The sequence below is a fragment of the Emys orbicularis genome, chromosome 11, assembly GCF_028017835.1.
Source record: "Emys orbicularis isolate rEmyOrb1 chromosome 11, rEmyOrb1.hap1, whole genome shotgun sequence".
NCBI lineage: Eukaryota > Metazoa > Chordata > Testudines > Emydidae > Emys > Emys orbicularis.
This window is the reverse complement of record NC_088693.1, coordinates 63140880-63158268: the sequence shown is the minus strand read 5'-3', so window position 1 is coordinate 63158268 and position 17389 is coordinate 63140880. Positions and strand designations below refer to the sequence as shown.

General features: G+C 44.9%; 1 protein-coding gene across 1 annotated transcript in view; it reads left to right on the top strand.

Annotated features, from left to right (window-relative positions):
- PLEKHM3 (pleckstrin homology domain containing M3) overlaps positions 1-17389 on the top strand; it is a 109761-nt gene that overhangs the window by 14604 nt on the left and 77768 nt on the right. The window contains exon 2 of the mRNA XM_065413837.1: positions 2197-3132. Coding sequence (XP_065269909.1) covers positions 2197-3132 — 936 coding nt within the window. The remainder of the gene's footprint in view (positions 1-2196; positions 3133-17389) is intronic.

The following is a 17389-nucleotide window of genomic DNA, read 5'->3' as shown; positions in this document are numbered from 1 at the left end:
AATTTTAATCAAGCTGGCTGATGTTTTTGTCCCAGTTAAAGTGGAAGCGGGTGAAGCCAATTCCCGGAAGCTCAAGGGAAGGGGAGAGGGAATGCCTAGTGAAAGAGAGAGAGAGAGACGGCCTTTCTGTCACTCAGCAAAAGACAAGCACATTTCTGGGTAGCTGAACGAGGCCTGGGGGTAGGGAGTGGTTCTGAGTTTGTCTTATTATGGAAGAAGCTTGAACTGTCGTCTGTACTTTGGAAGCCGAGAGAGCGAGTGAGATTGCTGTTGGGTCTGCAGCAGCACCATCTCTTTTATTGGATTAACCGAGAAGGAAGATGACTGTAGAATGTGTACCCATTATCTGCACTACAAAGGGATTAGTGTGGGTTTCAAATAAATTAATGGCTTTTGAGTTAGCACAGAAATACTAATGAATGTCAGGGCCAGAGATGTAAGGCAAACAAAATTGGTTTCTTATTTTTTTTTCCTCCCTTTGCATTTGGGGTATGAGTTTAATTTTTCTCTGCAATTTTATGATTTAGATCTATGGTTTTCCCTTTTAGCCGAAATACTCTCTAGTAGGTTGTCCATTTGCAGGGAGTAGTTAAATTTGTGTGTTTACATCCATATCAGACTTGATAATGCTTAAGTCAGTGAAATTGTTGAAAACATCTGCACAGAAAGTCTGTGTCTACACTGGGAAAACTTATCATGTTAAATGTTAACTAACATGATGTTAAACACAGTTTTGTCCTTAGTGTTTGTCAGGAGAGCAGTCGATTTAGGACGTGCTAGCTAAGCCCAACCTAAACTTGACCTTTTTCCCGGTGTAAAGGTCGGGAAGCACCCTGAGCTCGATTTTGTTGTTGTTGCTGGTTGAGTTTTGCCCAGGTTTCTGTGACTACACTAGGGAAAAGGTCAGGTGTTAGCTAAATCCTGGTCTATGCTACAAAGTTCGGTCAACCTAACTACGTAGCTTAGCGAAATGAAAAATGTTGTGCCCTGTGTGTGACGTAGTTTAGGCCAACCTAATCCCCAGTGTAGACACCGCTAGGAATTCTTCCCTCAACCTAGCTCTGCCTCTCAGAGGTGTAGTTGCTACGGCGACAGAAGGGATTCTTCTGTTGCTGTAGAAAGCATCTGTACTACCGCAGCCCAGCATTTCTAATCTAGACAGAACCTAAGTCTGACCTTAATTTGACCACTTTTCTTAGTCCAAACCCTTGGGTATGTCTTCCCTGCAGCATTAATTCACACTGTTACTCAGGTGTTCCCCTTAATGTTCCTCGTATCCACACACACGATCCTCTGACCTGAGCTGTCTGGTGCTTTCAACCCAAGTTAGCTGGCCCAAGTGGGGTTATAGGATAGAGTCTGGGTTCTGCTTACAGTCGGACTGGTAACCCACCCCACCCACTTTGCAGTGAGGATACAGGCTAAGCCACTTGAGTGCTCATAACTCTCCAGTGCCTTCCCACAATTCCCCCTGCTGCACCCGAAAGGACAGACAAGTTCTCCCACAGTTCACTGGGGAAGAAGCATAGAGAGAGTAGTGTGCTTCTCAGTACTTAAACTGCGTGGGAGGTTCTAGATGGTAGGATGTATGGCATGTCCATACATAGAGCCACTTTAGAAAGAACCTCTAGAAAATATTATACAGCTGAGCCTGGCCACTTTTTTTTAATATGATTTAGCGTTTTAGGGTTTCCATTTCTGCTGGACCATGGGAGGCAGTGCAGCGTAGTGGATAGAGCACTGGATTGGGGCTTAGGAGACGTGGGCTTTATTCCCAGCTCTCCCACTGACCTGATGGGTGACCTTGGGCAAGTCACCTCACCTTTTCTGTGCCTCCAGTTCTCATCTGTAAAATGGGGGGAATGGTACTCAAGCCCCTTGGTAAAGCGCTTTGAGATCCACAACTGAAAAGAGCTGTGTGAAAGCTGGGTATTACTATGTTTATCATTTCATCTCAATCCTAATCTGCAATTGGCTGCATGGATGTGTCAAGCTCTGCTTCTCCGGCATCATATGTCCCTGTTGCAAATATTTATTTGGGCCAAGACTGTCCAAGTCATACCAGTTCCCCTCAGAAATATAATAATACTTCATTTGGTGTGCCCAGGAATACTGGGCAATTGCTGTGAGCCAGAATGACTATAGATTGAATCGTTGGGAAAGAATTGAGTAATTGTCTTGTTTGGTTTCTTCCAGAACACAAGCTGACATTCCCAAATATTCTGAAGAAGGGATACCTAGAAATTAGAAAGGACCATGACAGCTATTGGCAGCCCTGCTATGCAGAGCTCTCTCCACACAAACTGTACCTGTATTACCTCGACAGTAGCGGCAACCAGAATTTTCCTACCGTGTATCCGCTTTCACATTTCCAAAGTGTCACTGTCACAGACAGCACTGAAACAAAGATGGTGGATGCCATTCTGTCGGACAACTCCCAGCTGCAGCTGAAGGCAGAGTCGCCGTGGGAGACTTTGGACTGGGGGAAGAAACTTTGGGAGGTGGGACATTCCTCTGCGCCAACGTTCAGGAGGCAGCAGGAAAACCTAGAGGACTCACAGAAGCTGGACAACAACAGGGACCTTCCCCAGATTCATGGCTTACAAAAGAAGCCTGCTGAGCTTTTCCAGTGTACAGCTTTGAGCCAAAATACAAAGGAGTACCAAAACATTCTCAGGTCAGGGACTCTTTATAGGTTGACGGTCCAGAATAACTGGAAAGCGTTTACTTTTGTACTAAGCAGATCTTGTCTCATGGCATTTCAGCCCGGGAGTCTTGATGAAGACCCTCTCCTGAGTTATAACATTGATGTGTGCCTGACTGTCCAGACAGATATTCTGGATGACTGTGACTCATGCTTTCAGGTCATTTTCCCTCAAGATGTCCTCCGGCTGCGTGCAGAGACCCGTCAGAGGGCACAGGAGTGGATGGAGGCCCTGAAATCTGCTGCCAACGCAGCCAGAAGTTTAGGTCCAAACCTGCAGGTTACTCTCAGAAACAAAGCCAGAGATCAGCCTCTGGGGAGAGACTTCAGGCAGAGCAAGCGCCAGTCTGTGACCACCAGCTTTCTGAGCATTCTGACCACGTTGTCTTTGGAAAGAGGACTCACGGCCCAGAGCTTCAAGTGTGCAGGTAAGCGACTCCAATGCAGTGGCTTTGCTCTCACATACTCTATATTGGATAAAAGACCGACTGCTTGTAAGTCCTTGTAAGGATTCATGCACATTTGTCTAAGAAATGGGCACTCATTTTCCATCCCTGTAACGCCACAGGCTGTGAAGGCCTCAGATCTGGCAAACTAAGCTGGTTTTGGCCTGGTTAGCCGCCGAGTGGGGCATGTCCAAGTGAAACAGAAGGCGTTGTAAGGAGTGGTGCTGTAGGTGGCGCGCTTCTCTCTGAGTCACAGTGGCTTACAGTGACACAGAAACTGTAAGAACATCTCCCATCATATCAGGTTTTGTAAACCCCTTCAGCATGTGGGTAGATTGTTATCTCTTTGGCTCTTTCTACTGTGCGCGTGTGCACGGCCTAGCCCAATGGGGTCTGGTTCCTGATGGCGCTAATGTAATAGAAATAATGCTGAAGCTAAATTCTGGAGCTAAGGTACTCCTTTAATGACAACAAAGGCATTATTTTAATGGCAATAAGGCCTGAAGGCACAACACTTTGTGATGTGGTGTCATGCAATCTCTGATCCTAAGCAGGTTTGGGTAGGTATTGGATGGGGGATCTCAAAAGCACGCTGTGGGGCTGCAGGAAGCAGTGATGGTAGGTAGTGCTTTTCCCTCTGAGTCAATGTGGAGTCCCCCCCAACATGTGAGGTGAAAGGTGTAAACTTCTAGGTGTAAACGTCCTACAGCATTTTTGTAAGAGTAGGGTGTCAAGCCATTGTCCAGGACCAATTCCACTTTGAGTAATCATATTCTGCCTAGCTAAGATTTACCCTTTAGCCTCAGCTGAATACACAAGTATTATTCACTTCCTGTTCCAGCTTGTGCTGTGTTACTGTGAAGTGGTTGTTGCAGTTCATCGGAGGTTTAGGTGATTCATAGGGAGGAAGTCTTGTCCAATGGTTAGAGCACAAGATTGGGAGTCAGAAATTCTGCATTCTCATTCTGACTCTGCCACTGACTCATAGCGCATCCTGACGTGACTAGCAGAGACCTACATTTTCAAAAGTGATTCTGATTTGGGGTGCATTAGGTTTTGGGTGCCTACTTTAATATAACTTAAAGGAGTCTGATTTGCAGAAAGTGCTGAACATGACCCCTCACCCCCCAGTCAACAGGCCCCTTTAAAATGTCTCAAGTCGGGCATCTAACAATGGAGGCACCCTAAATCACTAGTCACTTCTGAAAATTTAGGCCTGTTAGTCTCTCTGTGCATGTTCCCCCATCTGTAAAATGGGGATAAGAAATCCTACCAGACACAGGTGGATTATGGGGATCAGTTAATTGATGTTTGTAAAACAATATTAAGACCCTAGGGTGCTGGGCACTACAAAAGTGCCAGAGTATTGTAACAATCAGACCAGTATGTATGTGTACAATTGGAACTGCTCCAGGGTGCTTTGTTATGGGCCCTTTCTATTAATGTCTTCTGGTGGCTCAAGTGGTAGGGGCCTGTGTTTTAGGACCAAGGGGATCTGAGTTCTATGCTCCATACAACTATCGAACTTGCAGACTGTGTAATTTTTTCATTGCTGTATCTTCTCTGAGTCTTTCCTTTCCTTAAAAGCTCAAATTCAGCTCCTGGGCTTCAGGAGGAGACTCCCTGTTTGCTTGGATTATCGTGCCCTTCCTTCAGATACTGTCACCTGTCTGTGTGTGTTCTAGACCTGAGATCCAGATGTGTGCTTATCTGCTTTTTTCCTTCCCTGGAAGTGGATTTAATGTCACAGCCTCACGCATCCATGTTTGGTTTGTTTGATTAATCGCAACCTTAATTCATTTGAGAACTGACTAGTTCAGGGCCAGGGTACAATTTAATTGGCGCTTTTGAAAATCCCATTACCTACATCTGGCCCTATGTCTCCCTGTGCCTCCGTTCCCCATCTATAAAATGGTGATAATAGCCCTTCCCTATCTCATGTGTGTTGTGAGGATAAATACATTATGGATAGTGAGGCACTCGGGCCCAGCTCCTCAGAGGTATTTAGGCTCCCATCTTCTGTTGAAATCAGTGGAAGTTAGGAACCTAAATAGCCTTTGAGGTTCTGGGCCTCAGATACTATATTGATGGAGAGCCATACAAGGACCTGAGAGAGATCTGTGTAATCTGTTACCTGTATGCAGTGCTGTTATAGCTGTGTGGGTCCCAGGATATGAGAGAGACAAGGTGGGTGAGGTAATATCTTTTCTTGGACCAACTTCTGTTGGTGGGAGAGGCGAGCTTTCGAGGTATCATGGAGCTGGAGAAGATCTCTGTGTCAGCTGGAAAGCTTGTTTCTCTCAGCAGCAGAAGCTAGTCAGTAAAAGATATGGCCTCACCTATCTTGTCTCTCTAATCTGTTACCCAGCCGTCAGGGTTTATTAAACTCCAGTGGAAGCAAAGTCAGTAGTCTCATTTTAAGATATTTTCAGGGTTTCCTTCTTCATTTTCTTCCTTTCTTCTTAATTCTCTTCACTTAAAACAAAATTCAGTAAAGAAACGTTCTCTCCTTTAGTGCCACCATTTCAGTGCTGCCCTGCTTCCAAGAAAGCTAATGAGTGTGTTGCCAGCGACCTCAGCAGGAGCGGGATCAGGCCATGGGAGAGCAACAAATAACCTGTCGTCTTTAATTTGAGAAGTATTTTGGGTATTCTGGATTTTATCCTGTGGGAACAGCCTTTTGTGTGGGAAAGGATGGATTTCCTCTCTGAAACATGCTACATTGCATCTTGAGTCACTCAGACGTTCCCCACAGAAATAAAGCACTCTGACCTTGTTGGGGCGTGAGTGCTGTTTTTAATTTATGGTCTTATTTTTAAAAAACCGCGTGTAGCTTTCATGATACTCTGAGGCCAGGTCTGCACTACAGTCCTGTCTCGGTGTAACTACATTGCTCAGGGGTGTGAAAAACCCACATCCCTGAATGCCACAGTTATACCAACCTCCCCTCCGTGTAGACAGTGCTATGGTGAAAGGAGAGCTTCTCCAGTCGATCTTGCTACTGCCTCTCATGGAGGTGGATTAACTACACTGACGGGACAAGCTCTCCTGTCGGTGTAGGTAGTGTCTTCACTAAAACACTACAGCTGCACCAGTACAACTGTATGTGAAGACGAGCCTTGACGCTTACTTGTTAGACATTTCCTGTGCTCTCATGGCCAGATTTTTCAGAGGTGATGAGCAAGCATAGCTCCCACGGTAGGATTTATGGGCACTCAGCATCTCTGAGACTGAGAATCAGGCGACTGGGCATAATTTTAACTTGAATTTCAATATACCCATATATCACATCCAATTTTAGAGAAGGGTTTATGTCCCTAGTGCTGTCTTTTTTCATTGTGGGCTGTGCCTGTCCCCCGGGGTCCCAGAGAGTGGATTTGGGGCCTCTAGCTGCTACCACAATACAAATAAATAAATAATAATGAATAATAACTGGGAAAATTCCATCCTGTTTGCTTCAGGGAGGAAAAGTTCGTGCCGAGGAGACTTTGGGGAATAATGAGTCTTGAAGATCTCCATGCATCTTCATTGCTATATAGACGGTTTCTGCTGTTTTACTTCATAGGCTACTGTTTAACCTAACAGGACTGCTGTCGGTAATTAAATCTTGCAGGCATTAAGAGCTTTCCCTCCCTACCCCCCCTCCCACCCCGGCTGCTGGGAGGGGGAAGCTTGGAAAGAAGGGTGGGGGGGAAAGTTTTGCTGTGAATTCTTCAGCCATTTAGTGCAAATTCCTGTAATTACCGTCATTGTGTCGTGTCTGAATGGCACATAATACAGCAGAAGTCTTTCCTAATTGAGACCTTACAGGAGGTACAAATCCCTTCTTTGTTCAGCCTGCCAAATTAGTGCCGGAAAGTGGCAGGGTCCGAGTGGGAATCAAAGGCGAGCAACACAAAGATGGAACTTAAGGCTACAGTAATAACCCTCTCTTGTCCTGCAGGGAAAAAAGTAATGACCAATGAAAAATGAAGTTTTTTTGTTATAAATTCCCTTGACATGACAGCACCTCGGGGCTGCTTTATTTATTTAGTAAAAGTGATTAAACAGTAATACAACAGGGCAGTCCATTGTCTGCCATGCTACCGCCCACCCTACAGACCCCTGCTGCCTTGGCTAATTGATTGACAATGAACCTCTGATAAAGAAGTTTGTTGCGAGGTTTGATGGGGGGGGGGGGTTCCCCCCCCCTTTCTTTGTCTGGAGTTTCTTTTTGTTTGAATTGCACTCCACATTCTACCCCCCCCCCCCTTTAAAAGCTTTTCAGGGACAGCTCCCAGACAAACAGCTGACACTCACAAGCAGGTAGAGAAGAATGAGAATCTCTGTGCCTAGCTTTTGACAGGTTTATCTTGTGGGCTGACTAGCACTTTCCAACCATCGATATAAGCCAGGGCAGCAGTGTCAGACATAGCCATGGGGTGGAGGGGAAAGGGGGAGGGGGATCAGATTGTTGATGCGCTGGGGTGAGAAGCGTAGTTTAAAAAAACAGTTTTCCTTTGACAGGTTTCAGAGTTTTCCTTTGGTGGGAACTGATGCCTTAGCTTGGTCTATGCATGCAAGAGGTTTTCCCCCACCCTGGTTTCTCCCTCTTACTGTGGGGCAGGGCATTCCATTTCTCACACTGGGTTTTCAAGATAGGGAGCTAATATGTAGGCTGTTGATTAAAAGGGTCGGAAGGGAGTGGAGATTTTTAAGACTGCATATATTTTATATGCTTTGTTGTGTGTACAAATTTTTGGCCCCGAAGATGCATATTTTCTGGAGAGAAAGTGGGATGAGCTGCACATTCCTTAGGCCCCAAAAAGTCAGCCTCTCCTCGGTCTCTAATTAACGTGCCCCTAGACTCTCTTCTGACAAGCCAGGAGCCGGATCCTGCACTGCGATTCCCTGGCACAGGTGCCCACACTGGTGGTGAATACGTGGAACTCTGTACAGGTGTAGGGTTCACATGGTTCACATGCTAGATGATCACATGGGATCAGAGGCCTGAGGCCCTGATCCTACAAACAGTTAAGCACATGCATAATTTAACTCAGGTGAATCTGCTCCATGTGCATAAAGTTAAACACCTGCTTAAGTGCTTTGCCAGGTCAGGTTCCAAGCTAGTAAATGTCATGCTTTGTGGTTTGGCTTTTAATGGGCAGATATGGGAAAAGTTTACACGGTCACAAGGTCCTTTTCCATTAATGGGTTGTGTCACAGATAGATCCACTATTTAGTTACTTCGTTTGGATACAGGCAAAATCCCTGAATTGATCAGATTAGGAATATAGGATTTGCCAGCCTGGATCAAAGCATGTGTCCATCAAGTCCAGTGTCCTGCATCTGGCAGTGGCTAGTAGCTAATTCTCCAGAGGAAAGTGTAGCTACCCACTCCCTGTAGTGAAGCACCCAGCTGTTTGTTCAATACTGTGGGGTCAAGGGGAAAGGAAGGAGCTTCTCCCACAGACCTAAGGGGATCAGATTACGCCTGGGGCTCCTAGCCCTTTTTTGTCATGCCCCCAGTTTTGAAATGGACTGGTGAGATGAGCTGCCTTTTCCCTGGTCTCCTTGCACTGTGCTCTGGCATAGTTACTAGTCTCTTTCCTCTCTTCAGCTTTTTCTTTTTTACAATTAATTTGTAATTAGATTAATAAAAGGAAACACACGCAGCTCTAACTGCCAGTCCTAACGAATATGTGCGTTCCATCCTGATGCGAAATGTGCTCAGTTTCTTTATGGTTGTAGCTTTCTATTTCCCATCCTTGCATTTTCCCCCCCCCCTCCCGCCCTTCTCTTTCCTGCTTTGCCAGGCAACTCCCATTCATTGTCCCCACACTTGCCAGAAAATACACGCTGCTGCTGGGGCTCCATAGACTTGGCTGCATGTGCTCTCCCCGCTGAGAGCAGAAAGCAAGGGTTGGGCCAGCGAGCCTGCAGCCCTGTATGCATGAGCTGCTCCTGTAGAGGCCACGCAGGAGCAGCAGGTGGAAGGCTGGTGGCTTTCCAGGAGGCATTTTACCCATGGCTATGTTGTGATCACATTTGCACTGGTCGGGGGGATCTGGCAGAGCAGAAACGAGGTCCTGCAGCTCTTCCTGCCAGCTAGAGCTAGTGTGGAGCTCACCCCTGGTTGGGAAAATGCTGATTTTTGTCTTGCAGAATGAAATATGTTTACCCTTAATTTCCCGGCAAACCAGCAAATATTATTGTTCACAAAACTATTTAGTCACTTAAAAAAAAAATCCAGCTACAGTACTGACTTGGTCTGACTTTCATCAAAACAATCGCCAGTGGACAGCTAGAGGTGCCCATCCTTTGAATTCAGCAGGCGCTTTGTAAGTCGTTGTAACACCCTAGAAATTCAGTAGCACCTATCTACTGAATTAAAAACACTACAGGCCAAATTTCAATAAGCTGTTTGACTGATAATATTATATCAGAATGTCCTTTTCAAGACCTTCAGCCCCGGGTTATTGCGATTTCATTAATTGCAGCCAGCAGCCCCTCAATCTTACCTATCTAAGGCATCTGCCGTTGTGGTATCTAAGTGCTGTACACATCAATTTATGATCTATTTAGCTTAACCTCAGTTGATCTCATTTCTCTGTCTCTCCATGATTCCAGGGATTTTTCCTCCTCCCCTTCTTCTGAGTCTCTATAATGCTCCCTATGAGAGTGTGTGTTGCATTAAAAAATTGCATTTGTAATGGTGCTTTATAAACCACGGTTTCTCATGGGTGTATAGCTGCCCTTTCAGAGCCCCTTGAAATCAATAGAAAACCTTTCATTGAGTTCAGCGGAAGTGGGTTTGGGACCTTTAGGGCTCAGCCCTGCATTCCTTATACTCATGCAAAAACTCCACTGTCCCTGTCTAGACTAGAATTTGGAAGGTGTTAGCTACACCTAGTCTGGACAAAGCCATTGACTTCTGGGGGCTTTTCCAGGCGAAGGACTACCAGATGGGATTCTGAAGTGGCTTGCAGGTGAAAGCTCAATTTGTCACATTCTCGGATGGATACTGGAGTAATTTTGCCTTGGTGTGCGATTAAATCTTTCTGGATTTATCCTGGCCCCCTCGTGGAGCCCCTCTGAGGTGAATATTTAGAAACACGGTGAGGCTACTGGTCATCAGTGCACTAGCAGTTTGAATGCTGCTGTTTGGGAAGATCACACAGGGCGTATCACACGATAGCTCTCCTGCGGTGTTGGTTGGCTAAGCATGCCCCATGTAACGAGGCGACGGCAGAAGCCATTTTCTTCTGGTTTCTAGAGGCAGGGTGTGTTTGTTCAGCTGAGCTTTCTGATCCAATTCTAAGATGTGATTCGGCTTTGAACAGTGATTGTAAAACGGACACCCGATTCAATCTGCTCTCTTTGTGATCTGCTACGTGTGTGCAGAATCATCTCTTTAGTCTTCTGACAAAAATAAGTTTTTACTCCTGTTATCCACAGTCCTGGGAGGATGAGCTGCATTCTGTTCTGAGGTGAGCATCACAAACAGAATTATTATCTAAGTTCCCATTGCAGGGCCACAGTTTGCCCTCAGTGACGCCTTTGCAACCTCAGGAGTGTGACTGAGATTGCATTGCATTTGCAAGCCCTTTGGAGCCATTTCAAACATTGTAACAGAACGGTCACAGCTCACTTCATGTAGTTTTGGGTCCATTTATCCTATGGACCCAGTTTGTGTGTGACTAGAGTACCACTGGAGCGTATCAAGTATCAGAGGGGTAGTCGTGTTAGTCTGGATCTGTAAAAAGCAACAGAGAGTCCTGTGGCACCTTATAGACTAACAGACGTATTGGAGCATAAGCTTTCGTGGGTGAATACCCTCTTCGTCAGACTGGAGTGTATGAGATGCATCTATTGTTGATGTTGTTATGTCTGACCAGGCAAATGCCAAACGCAGTGTCTTGGAGAGACATGGTGGGTGAGGTAATATCTTTTATTAGACCAACTTCTGTTGGCGAAAGAGACAAGCTTTCAAGCCTACACAGAGCTCTTCAGCCAGACCTGAAGAAGAGCTGTGCGTAAGTTCAAAAGCTTGTCTCTTTCAGCAACAGGGGTGGTCTAATAAAAGATATTACCTCACCTGCCGTATGTCTCTACATCCTGGGACCAACACAACTACAGTAGCACTGCAAAAGCAGCATCTGTAAACTTCCTGTTCCCTCACGCATTGTGATAGGAGAGGCATCATCAGGAAAACAGTTAAGGAACCGCAACAGAAAACTGAACAATGTAGAGAGAGCTTCTGAGCCTCAGGGGTTACATTTTCCAAACAAGTAATCTTATGAGATATGACTTTATTCTGTCAGGCTGAGAAATCGGGATAGTCAATCCAGGCAGCTTTCACTCATCAAAACAAATTACCGGCTAAATTAGAGGCTGACTACTACATGGATAGTTAACAGGCCGTAAATCTTCATATGCATCTGTCATAACTATCATCTGTAAAGCATTAAGCATACCTTTGTTGCTAAATGAAATATACGTGCAAATACGATAACTGACGTGGTGACTAACGAGAGGAAATTCACCTGAACAGATCTATCAAAACAAAAAGAATTTGCTTTTAATAACCACACACTAGATAGTGCAGCAGTTACCCAAGATAGAGGTACAAAACCACCCTTTGCATCTAAACTGAAGTACTGTTGAGGCTCTCTAAATAAGCAGCCACTGTATCAAAGAACACAAACTCTGCTAACCATGAGGCCTACAATGAGTTGAAAGTCGATGAGAAAACGGGGGAGGGGGGGCTAAGTGCCCCTTCAATGAACCGCAGAGCAAAAATGAAAATTGAGTGAAGTACAGTTTTTTCAGCTGAATACCCCATGCGGCCCTGATAATGCAAATGCTTGTTGCCCATGCTTAGCTCTATGTACACGAGGAGCTTTGCAAAGTGACTACTCGCATGTGTAAAGTTAAACGTGGGTGTAAACATTTGCAGGATCAGGGATATAATTTTCTGTTATTCTTAAATTATGTTTCTCCCTCTGCCTGCTGGACTGGGAGTATTGGCTAGGCAGCGTGTACGTTCTATTGGGAATGAATCACTCACATTGCTAAGAACATAGAAAGTTAAGGACACCCACTGCTAATGAAGACTGGAAGGTGGTAACTTGAGGTGGCCTTATCAAACTCTGTGCCATTTTCCTTTCCTCTCCTTTACACTGTTTCTAAATGAGTCAACTTCTGACTCCACGTCATGGATGTGACAAGATCACAGAGTCTCGTTCTTCTGACACTGAGCAGGGCACTTGATGAAAAGAAGGAAAACAGTGTTCTGTGTAAAGCTAGACTGCCCCTTTCTGCTTCGCTACAGAGCTCTTCCAGCCCCTGCGTGCTAGAGGCTTAAAAAAATAGTACACTTGTCTGTCTAGATCACTCTAGGCCTGTCATTATCATAGTATCTGAGCACCTTACCACACCCCTGTGAGGTAGGGAAGTCGTACGGTCCCCACTGCAAATGAGGAATTGAGACACACAGAGATTAAGAACGAGGAGTACTTGTGGCACCTTACTTAGAGACTAGCAAATGTATTTAAGCATAAGCTTTCGTGGGTTAAAACCCACTTCATCGGATGAGTTTCAAAGCCACCTAAAGGATTTAGATTCCCAGTTCCCATTACTGGACATCCAAATTCCCTGGGCAGATTGGAAAATCTCCACCTAAGCCCCAGGTCTCACAGGAAGTCTGTGGCAGAGTCAGGAACTGAACCTAGGTCACCTGTATCCCAGCCCCTTAACCACGAGCCCCCCTTTCCTAGCACGCCATTACCCTGGCCCTAGGAAAGATGTGCATTGTGAATTCTTGCATCATCCAGTTTGTTTGGGCTTTTTTCTCCCGCAGAGTTAGAACTTGAAAACAAACCTCTTGACACTGGTGCGGCGAATCTGCCGGCAGAGACATTATTAAGCCCAGAACGGTTCACCGCTCTACACAGCACTCTGTTGCTGCTATTTCTGCAGCCCCTCTATCTCCTCCCTCGCCTTCCTAGTCAGGACTAGCCCAATGTTCTCTGACATTTTTGAGGTGAAAGCTTTTGGGTGGTGCTTGTTTTCCCTCCATTGCAAATACCATACCCACAGCTACATGTTTCCCAGCCATATCTATTTTCCAATACCCAGTAGTCAGGGATGGTTCCGGTACAATAGTACGTTTCCCCCTCCTTTGCCTTCTCCTCTAGGGGTTCATACCTGTGCATCAAATGTAAAAATGAGCTTGCTAGGAAATCGAATGTATGATGCTAAGTCTCTTTTGGGGGGGGGGGGGCAGAGGTGCGAGAGGGCAATCTATGTTTGCTGACCCCTCCCCTCACCAGGAAGACCCTTGTTCACTTAACACTGTCTCCTTAAAGAGGTCAATTGTCCCTCGTTCTCTCACTCAGCCTCGGAGGGTTTACAATTGGGAAAAGGCAGTGCCTTCTTTTCCATCGAACGTGATGGCAGGTTTTGTGTTCTAACCCTTAGATGCAGAGTCTGGATTTCAAAGGCATTAAACCCTGTGCTGCCCCTTCTCCCCTCCTCCTTTAAAAAAAACTCAAATAGCATAATTGGTGTATGCCACAGAAACATATTTGTTGCTCTACATCGCTTTGAACCGTGTCACATCAAAGGAATCCACTGCTTTCATAACTTGATTTGAAAGAGTTGTAGAAATAACCATCATTATGAAACACAGCAAATAGCACGGTTCAAGGAGGGGAAAAGAGAGAGATTTTCATGGAGCAAAGCCTATAAGGTGGAGGAAAATGGAGATACAGTGGCCGTGGCCAGATCCAGAAAGAAAGCAACGTGTGCAAATTTTACTTGGCTGTTCCGAATGCGCAGGTTGTAATGGACACTAATACCTGCAGCGTCGTGTGAAATACACTGTAACCAAGTCAGAAATGTGTTTCCGAGGACCTGGAAAACAAATGCGAAACTAGCAGGACAAGAGTGGCTGGATTGGGCGAAACAAACAGTACAAGAACGGACGGCTGCTTTAGCAGACATGGCTTTCCTTTGGAAGGATCCCCTTCATTATAAAATAGAGGAGGTGGCTGGCCAGGCACTCTCTGTGAGGGCTCCGGGATGCTGGAACTTGCTCCTATCTTTGGTCCGAAGTAGCCTGAATTTGGTGACCTTCCGGGCATGCTGCCCAAGACGTCTGTTTGAGAGAGTGTGTGGAGAGGGCTGAGGGTATCCTACCTAGACGAATGTGAAGTCTGCCACAGTTAGAATCTGTTCTCTAGCTCAATAAATTAGGATTTATTCCCATATCCCTTCCGTAGTCCAATAAGAATGGCCGATGTAAATAGCTATGCATTAAGATGAGAAACCCTGTGACTTACGTTGCCCCGTGAAAGGCAGAATGAACTGTACAGAGAGTCAAAAAGTAAAACCTCGACGACGGGTGGGGGGTGGGTAGGTGTTTTTGCATGTGACTGGCTGGCTGAGCTCCTGCTGAATGGATCACTTTAATGCTGCTGAGATGCATTGTATTGTTAATGGTGTCTTAGGTGCCTACAGCCTTGGAAGGACATTTTTTAGCTGTTGTTTACATAGAAATAAATAAGCAAATAGGTTGCCAGATGAGGAATGTAGATTTCAGCACATACAGGGAGTGTACCTGAGACCCTTATCTTTCATCCATGTACTGAGAATCCTCTCGTACATTACCATATGCAGCCTGTTATGGGAGCAGAGAGAACGGCCACAGCCACCATGTGCTTCAGCAGAGAGGTAGGGAGTGATCTCTGACCCACAAGACTCTTGCTTTAAGTCCGCTCACCCAACGCGTCTCTAGGAACTGGAGGACCAAGAACTCTGAGGTTACCTAAACTCCACGTACCCACCTTTGCAATTAGTTGGGCTGATCTCTGGGATTTGGCATAGAGTCTTCTCTCCTATGGTTTGACATCACCAGCAGGGTCTTCTGCATAATTTAAGTCACATTCAAAACCTCTACGGTGTGGCTTGAAGACCTGACCTTGCAAACATTTCCTCGGGTGAGTAAGCCTTATTCACATAAGCAGTCCCATTGATTTCAAACCATGAGCGAGAACTGCTCCTGTAAGTAAAGATTTGCAGAGTGCTTCAGTGACTTGCAATAGGACTGTCTTAAGGAACCTCTGTTCAGACTGGCGTTCACGTCTAGCTCCAGCACGTTGCAAGACGATAGGCCTTAAAATGGTGACATCCTGCTTTGTAGTGAAATTATTTGAGATCATTTTTGGAATTCTCAGAGGTATGGTTTAATTTATTTCCTCCTTCCACCCAGTTAGTTGGTCTCAAGGTACTAATGCAAACTAACATCCTATGTGGAGAGATACAAAACACAGTTGCAGTAAGACTTGTGAAACTTTCCAGAATAGTGTTTCTGGCAAATACCCGATCATCTGTAATGTTTATAAAGCTTTTAGAGGTGCTCAGTTGGGAGTGGCCTGTATAATTCACTCGTGGCTTCACCACGCATGAATATATCAGCCAGTACGAACTCAAAAGAATAAAATCGCGCATGTTACTGTATTTCATCCAGTTTATAAGAGAAGGCTACATGTAATAAATGCAGAAACTGTAACTAGTTAGTGCACAAACTCTGAATCTTCTGTGCTCACACTGTGATTTGAAATTCTGAGGCAGTTGATGGCAAAAAAAGATTTAGATCCTTCGCTGCTGCTTTTTTGTAAGGCTGGGGCACTGCAGTGTTTACTGTACCGAGGTGTATTGCTAATCAAACATTATCGTACTTTATGAGCTGTTACCGTTCTGCTTGGGAAAGGTGCGTGTTCACTTTAATCAGACTTCTCCATCTTGCCCTTTGAGAGGAGGGGTGTCCTTCTGTGTTTTCTTTTCAGAGAGGCAAGACTTACCTCTGTTATGCTTTTAAAAACATCGGTACCATAGCAACAGGGAGTACATTCTACTGGCATCTTTCAGTGCTAATAGAATGGCATGTCAGACAAACAGAGTGTATTTTTTTTTTTAAATCTCTTCAGCTGTTCTAACACTGCACCTTTATGTATGAACACACATATTTTTTTTAGTGGTATGGTTGATCTATAGAGTTCACCACCTAGGTGTGCTACCTAACTTTGCCACGTCTCGCTGTGTTTTTATGTATAATGTGGAAACTCTTGTAAACTGGTTAATATGGAAGCAAGTAACAGAGGGGTAGCCGTGTTAGTCTGAATCTGTAAAAAGCAACAGAGGGTCCTGTGGCACCTTTAAGACTAACTAATACTTCTGTTAGTCTTAAAGGTGCCACAGGACAATATGGAAGCAGTTTATTAAACAAATAAGTCGGCAGTCCTACCCCAGATAAATGTTTGTTGTGCGTAGATGGGAATATGAACATATTGGACTATTTCTAGGGCTACAAAATTGCATAGTCACATCAGATTTACTTGTCTCTTAGACAAGGTAAATTTGCTACCGAGGGCTGGTTGTAAGGGATGTGGTCAAAGTGTTTGTGCCCCAGATTTGTCCTTAGTTTAAATTTATGTGTCATCCAGTCATGGTAATGTTCTTCATTGTTTCATGTTTCAAATCAATCGTTCTGATATTGGAAAGGAAAGCAGTGTTGTGGGCATACAGAAAGCAGAATCGTCCAGTTTTGAGGGCACAGGAACTGGGAGACCCCAAATGGGATTCCATTTCCAGCGCTGCCGCTAACTAGTTGTGTGATGTTGCTCAAGTTACTTACTATAAGGCCAGACTGTTAAAAGGTTCTGGTTATTCTGGGTGCCACCATTTTTGGAAGACAGCTACATTCTGATTTTCAGAGGTGTTTGCCACCTGCAGCTCCCAGGGATTTCAAATACAAGTGTGGGAACTCAGCACCTTTCAAAATCAGTTCCCAGGTGTTTCAAGTTGGGCACCCAAAATCAGTAGACACTTTTTTTTGAAAAAGTGGGCCTTGTGCCTCAGCTTACCCATCTGTAACATGGACATAATATCTACTTTTGTAACTCTCTTTGAGGTGTCTGGATGGAAAATGTTCTATGAGGGTTGTTGTTAATAATTTATGACTTCTCATTTTATGTGCCATCCTGATCATAGCATGCCCGTGCGTCATGTTTTTAGTTTGGGACCAGCAATAAGTGCTATATCTTTTTTTTTTTAATTGTCTTTTTAAAATTGCGTTTTTTAATTTTCAGCTGAAAGAAGTACTTTTCTTTTATATTCATCTGTCACAAGTAAGTTATGCTTAGGACCTGTTCTTAATAATAGCCTTTTTATAAGGCTTGTTCTACCCTTAAAGTAG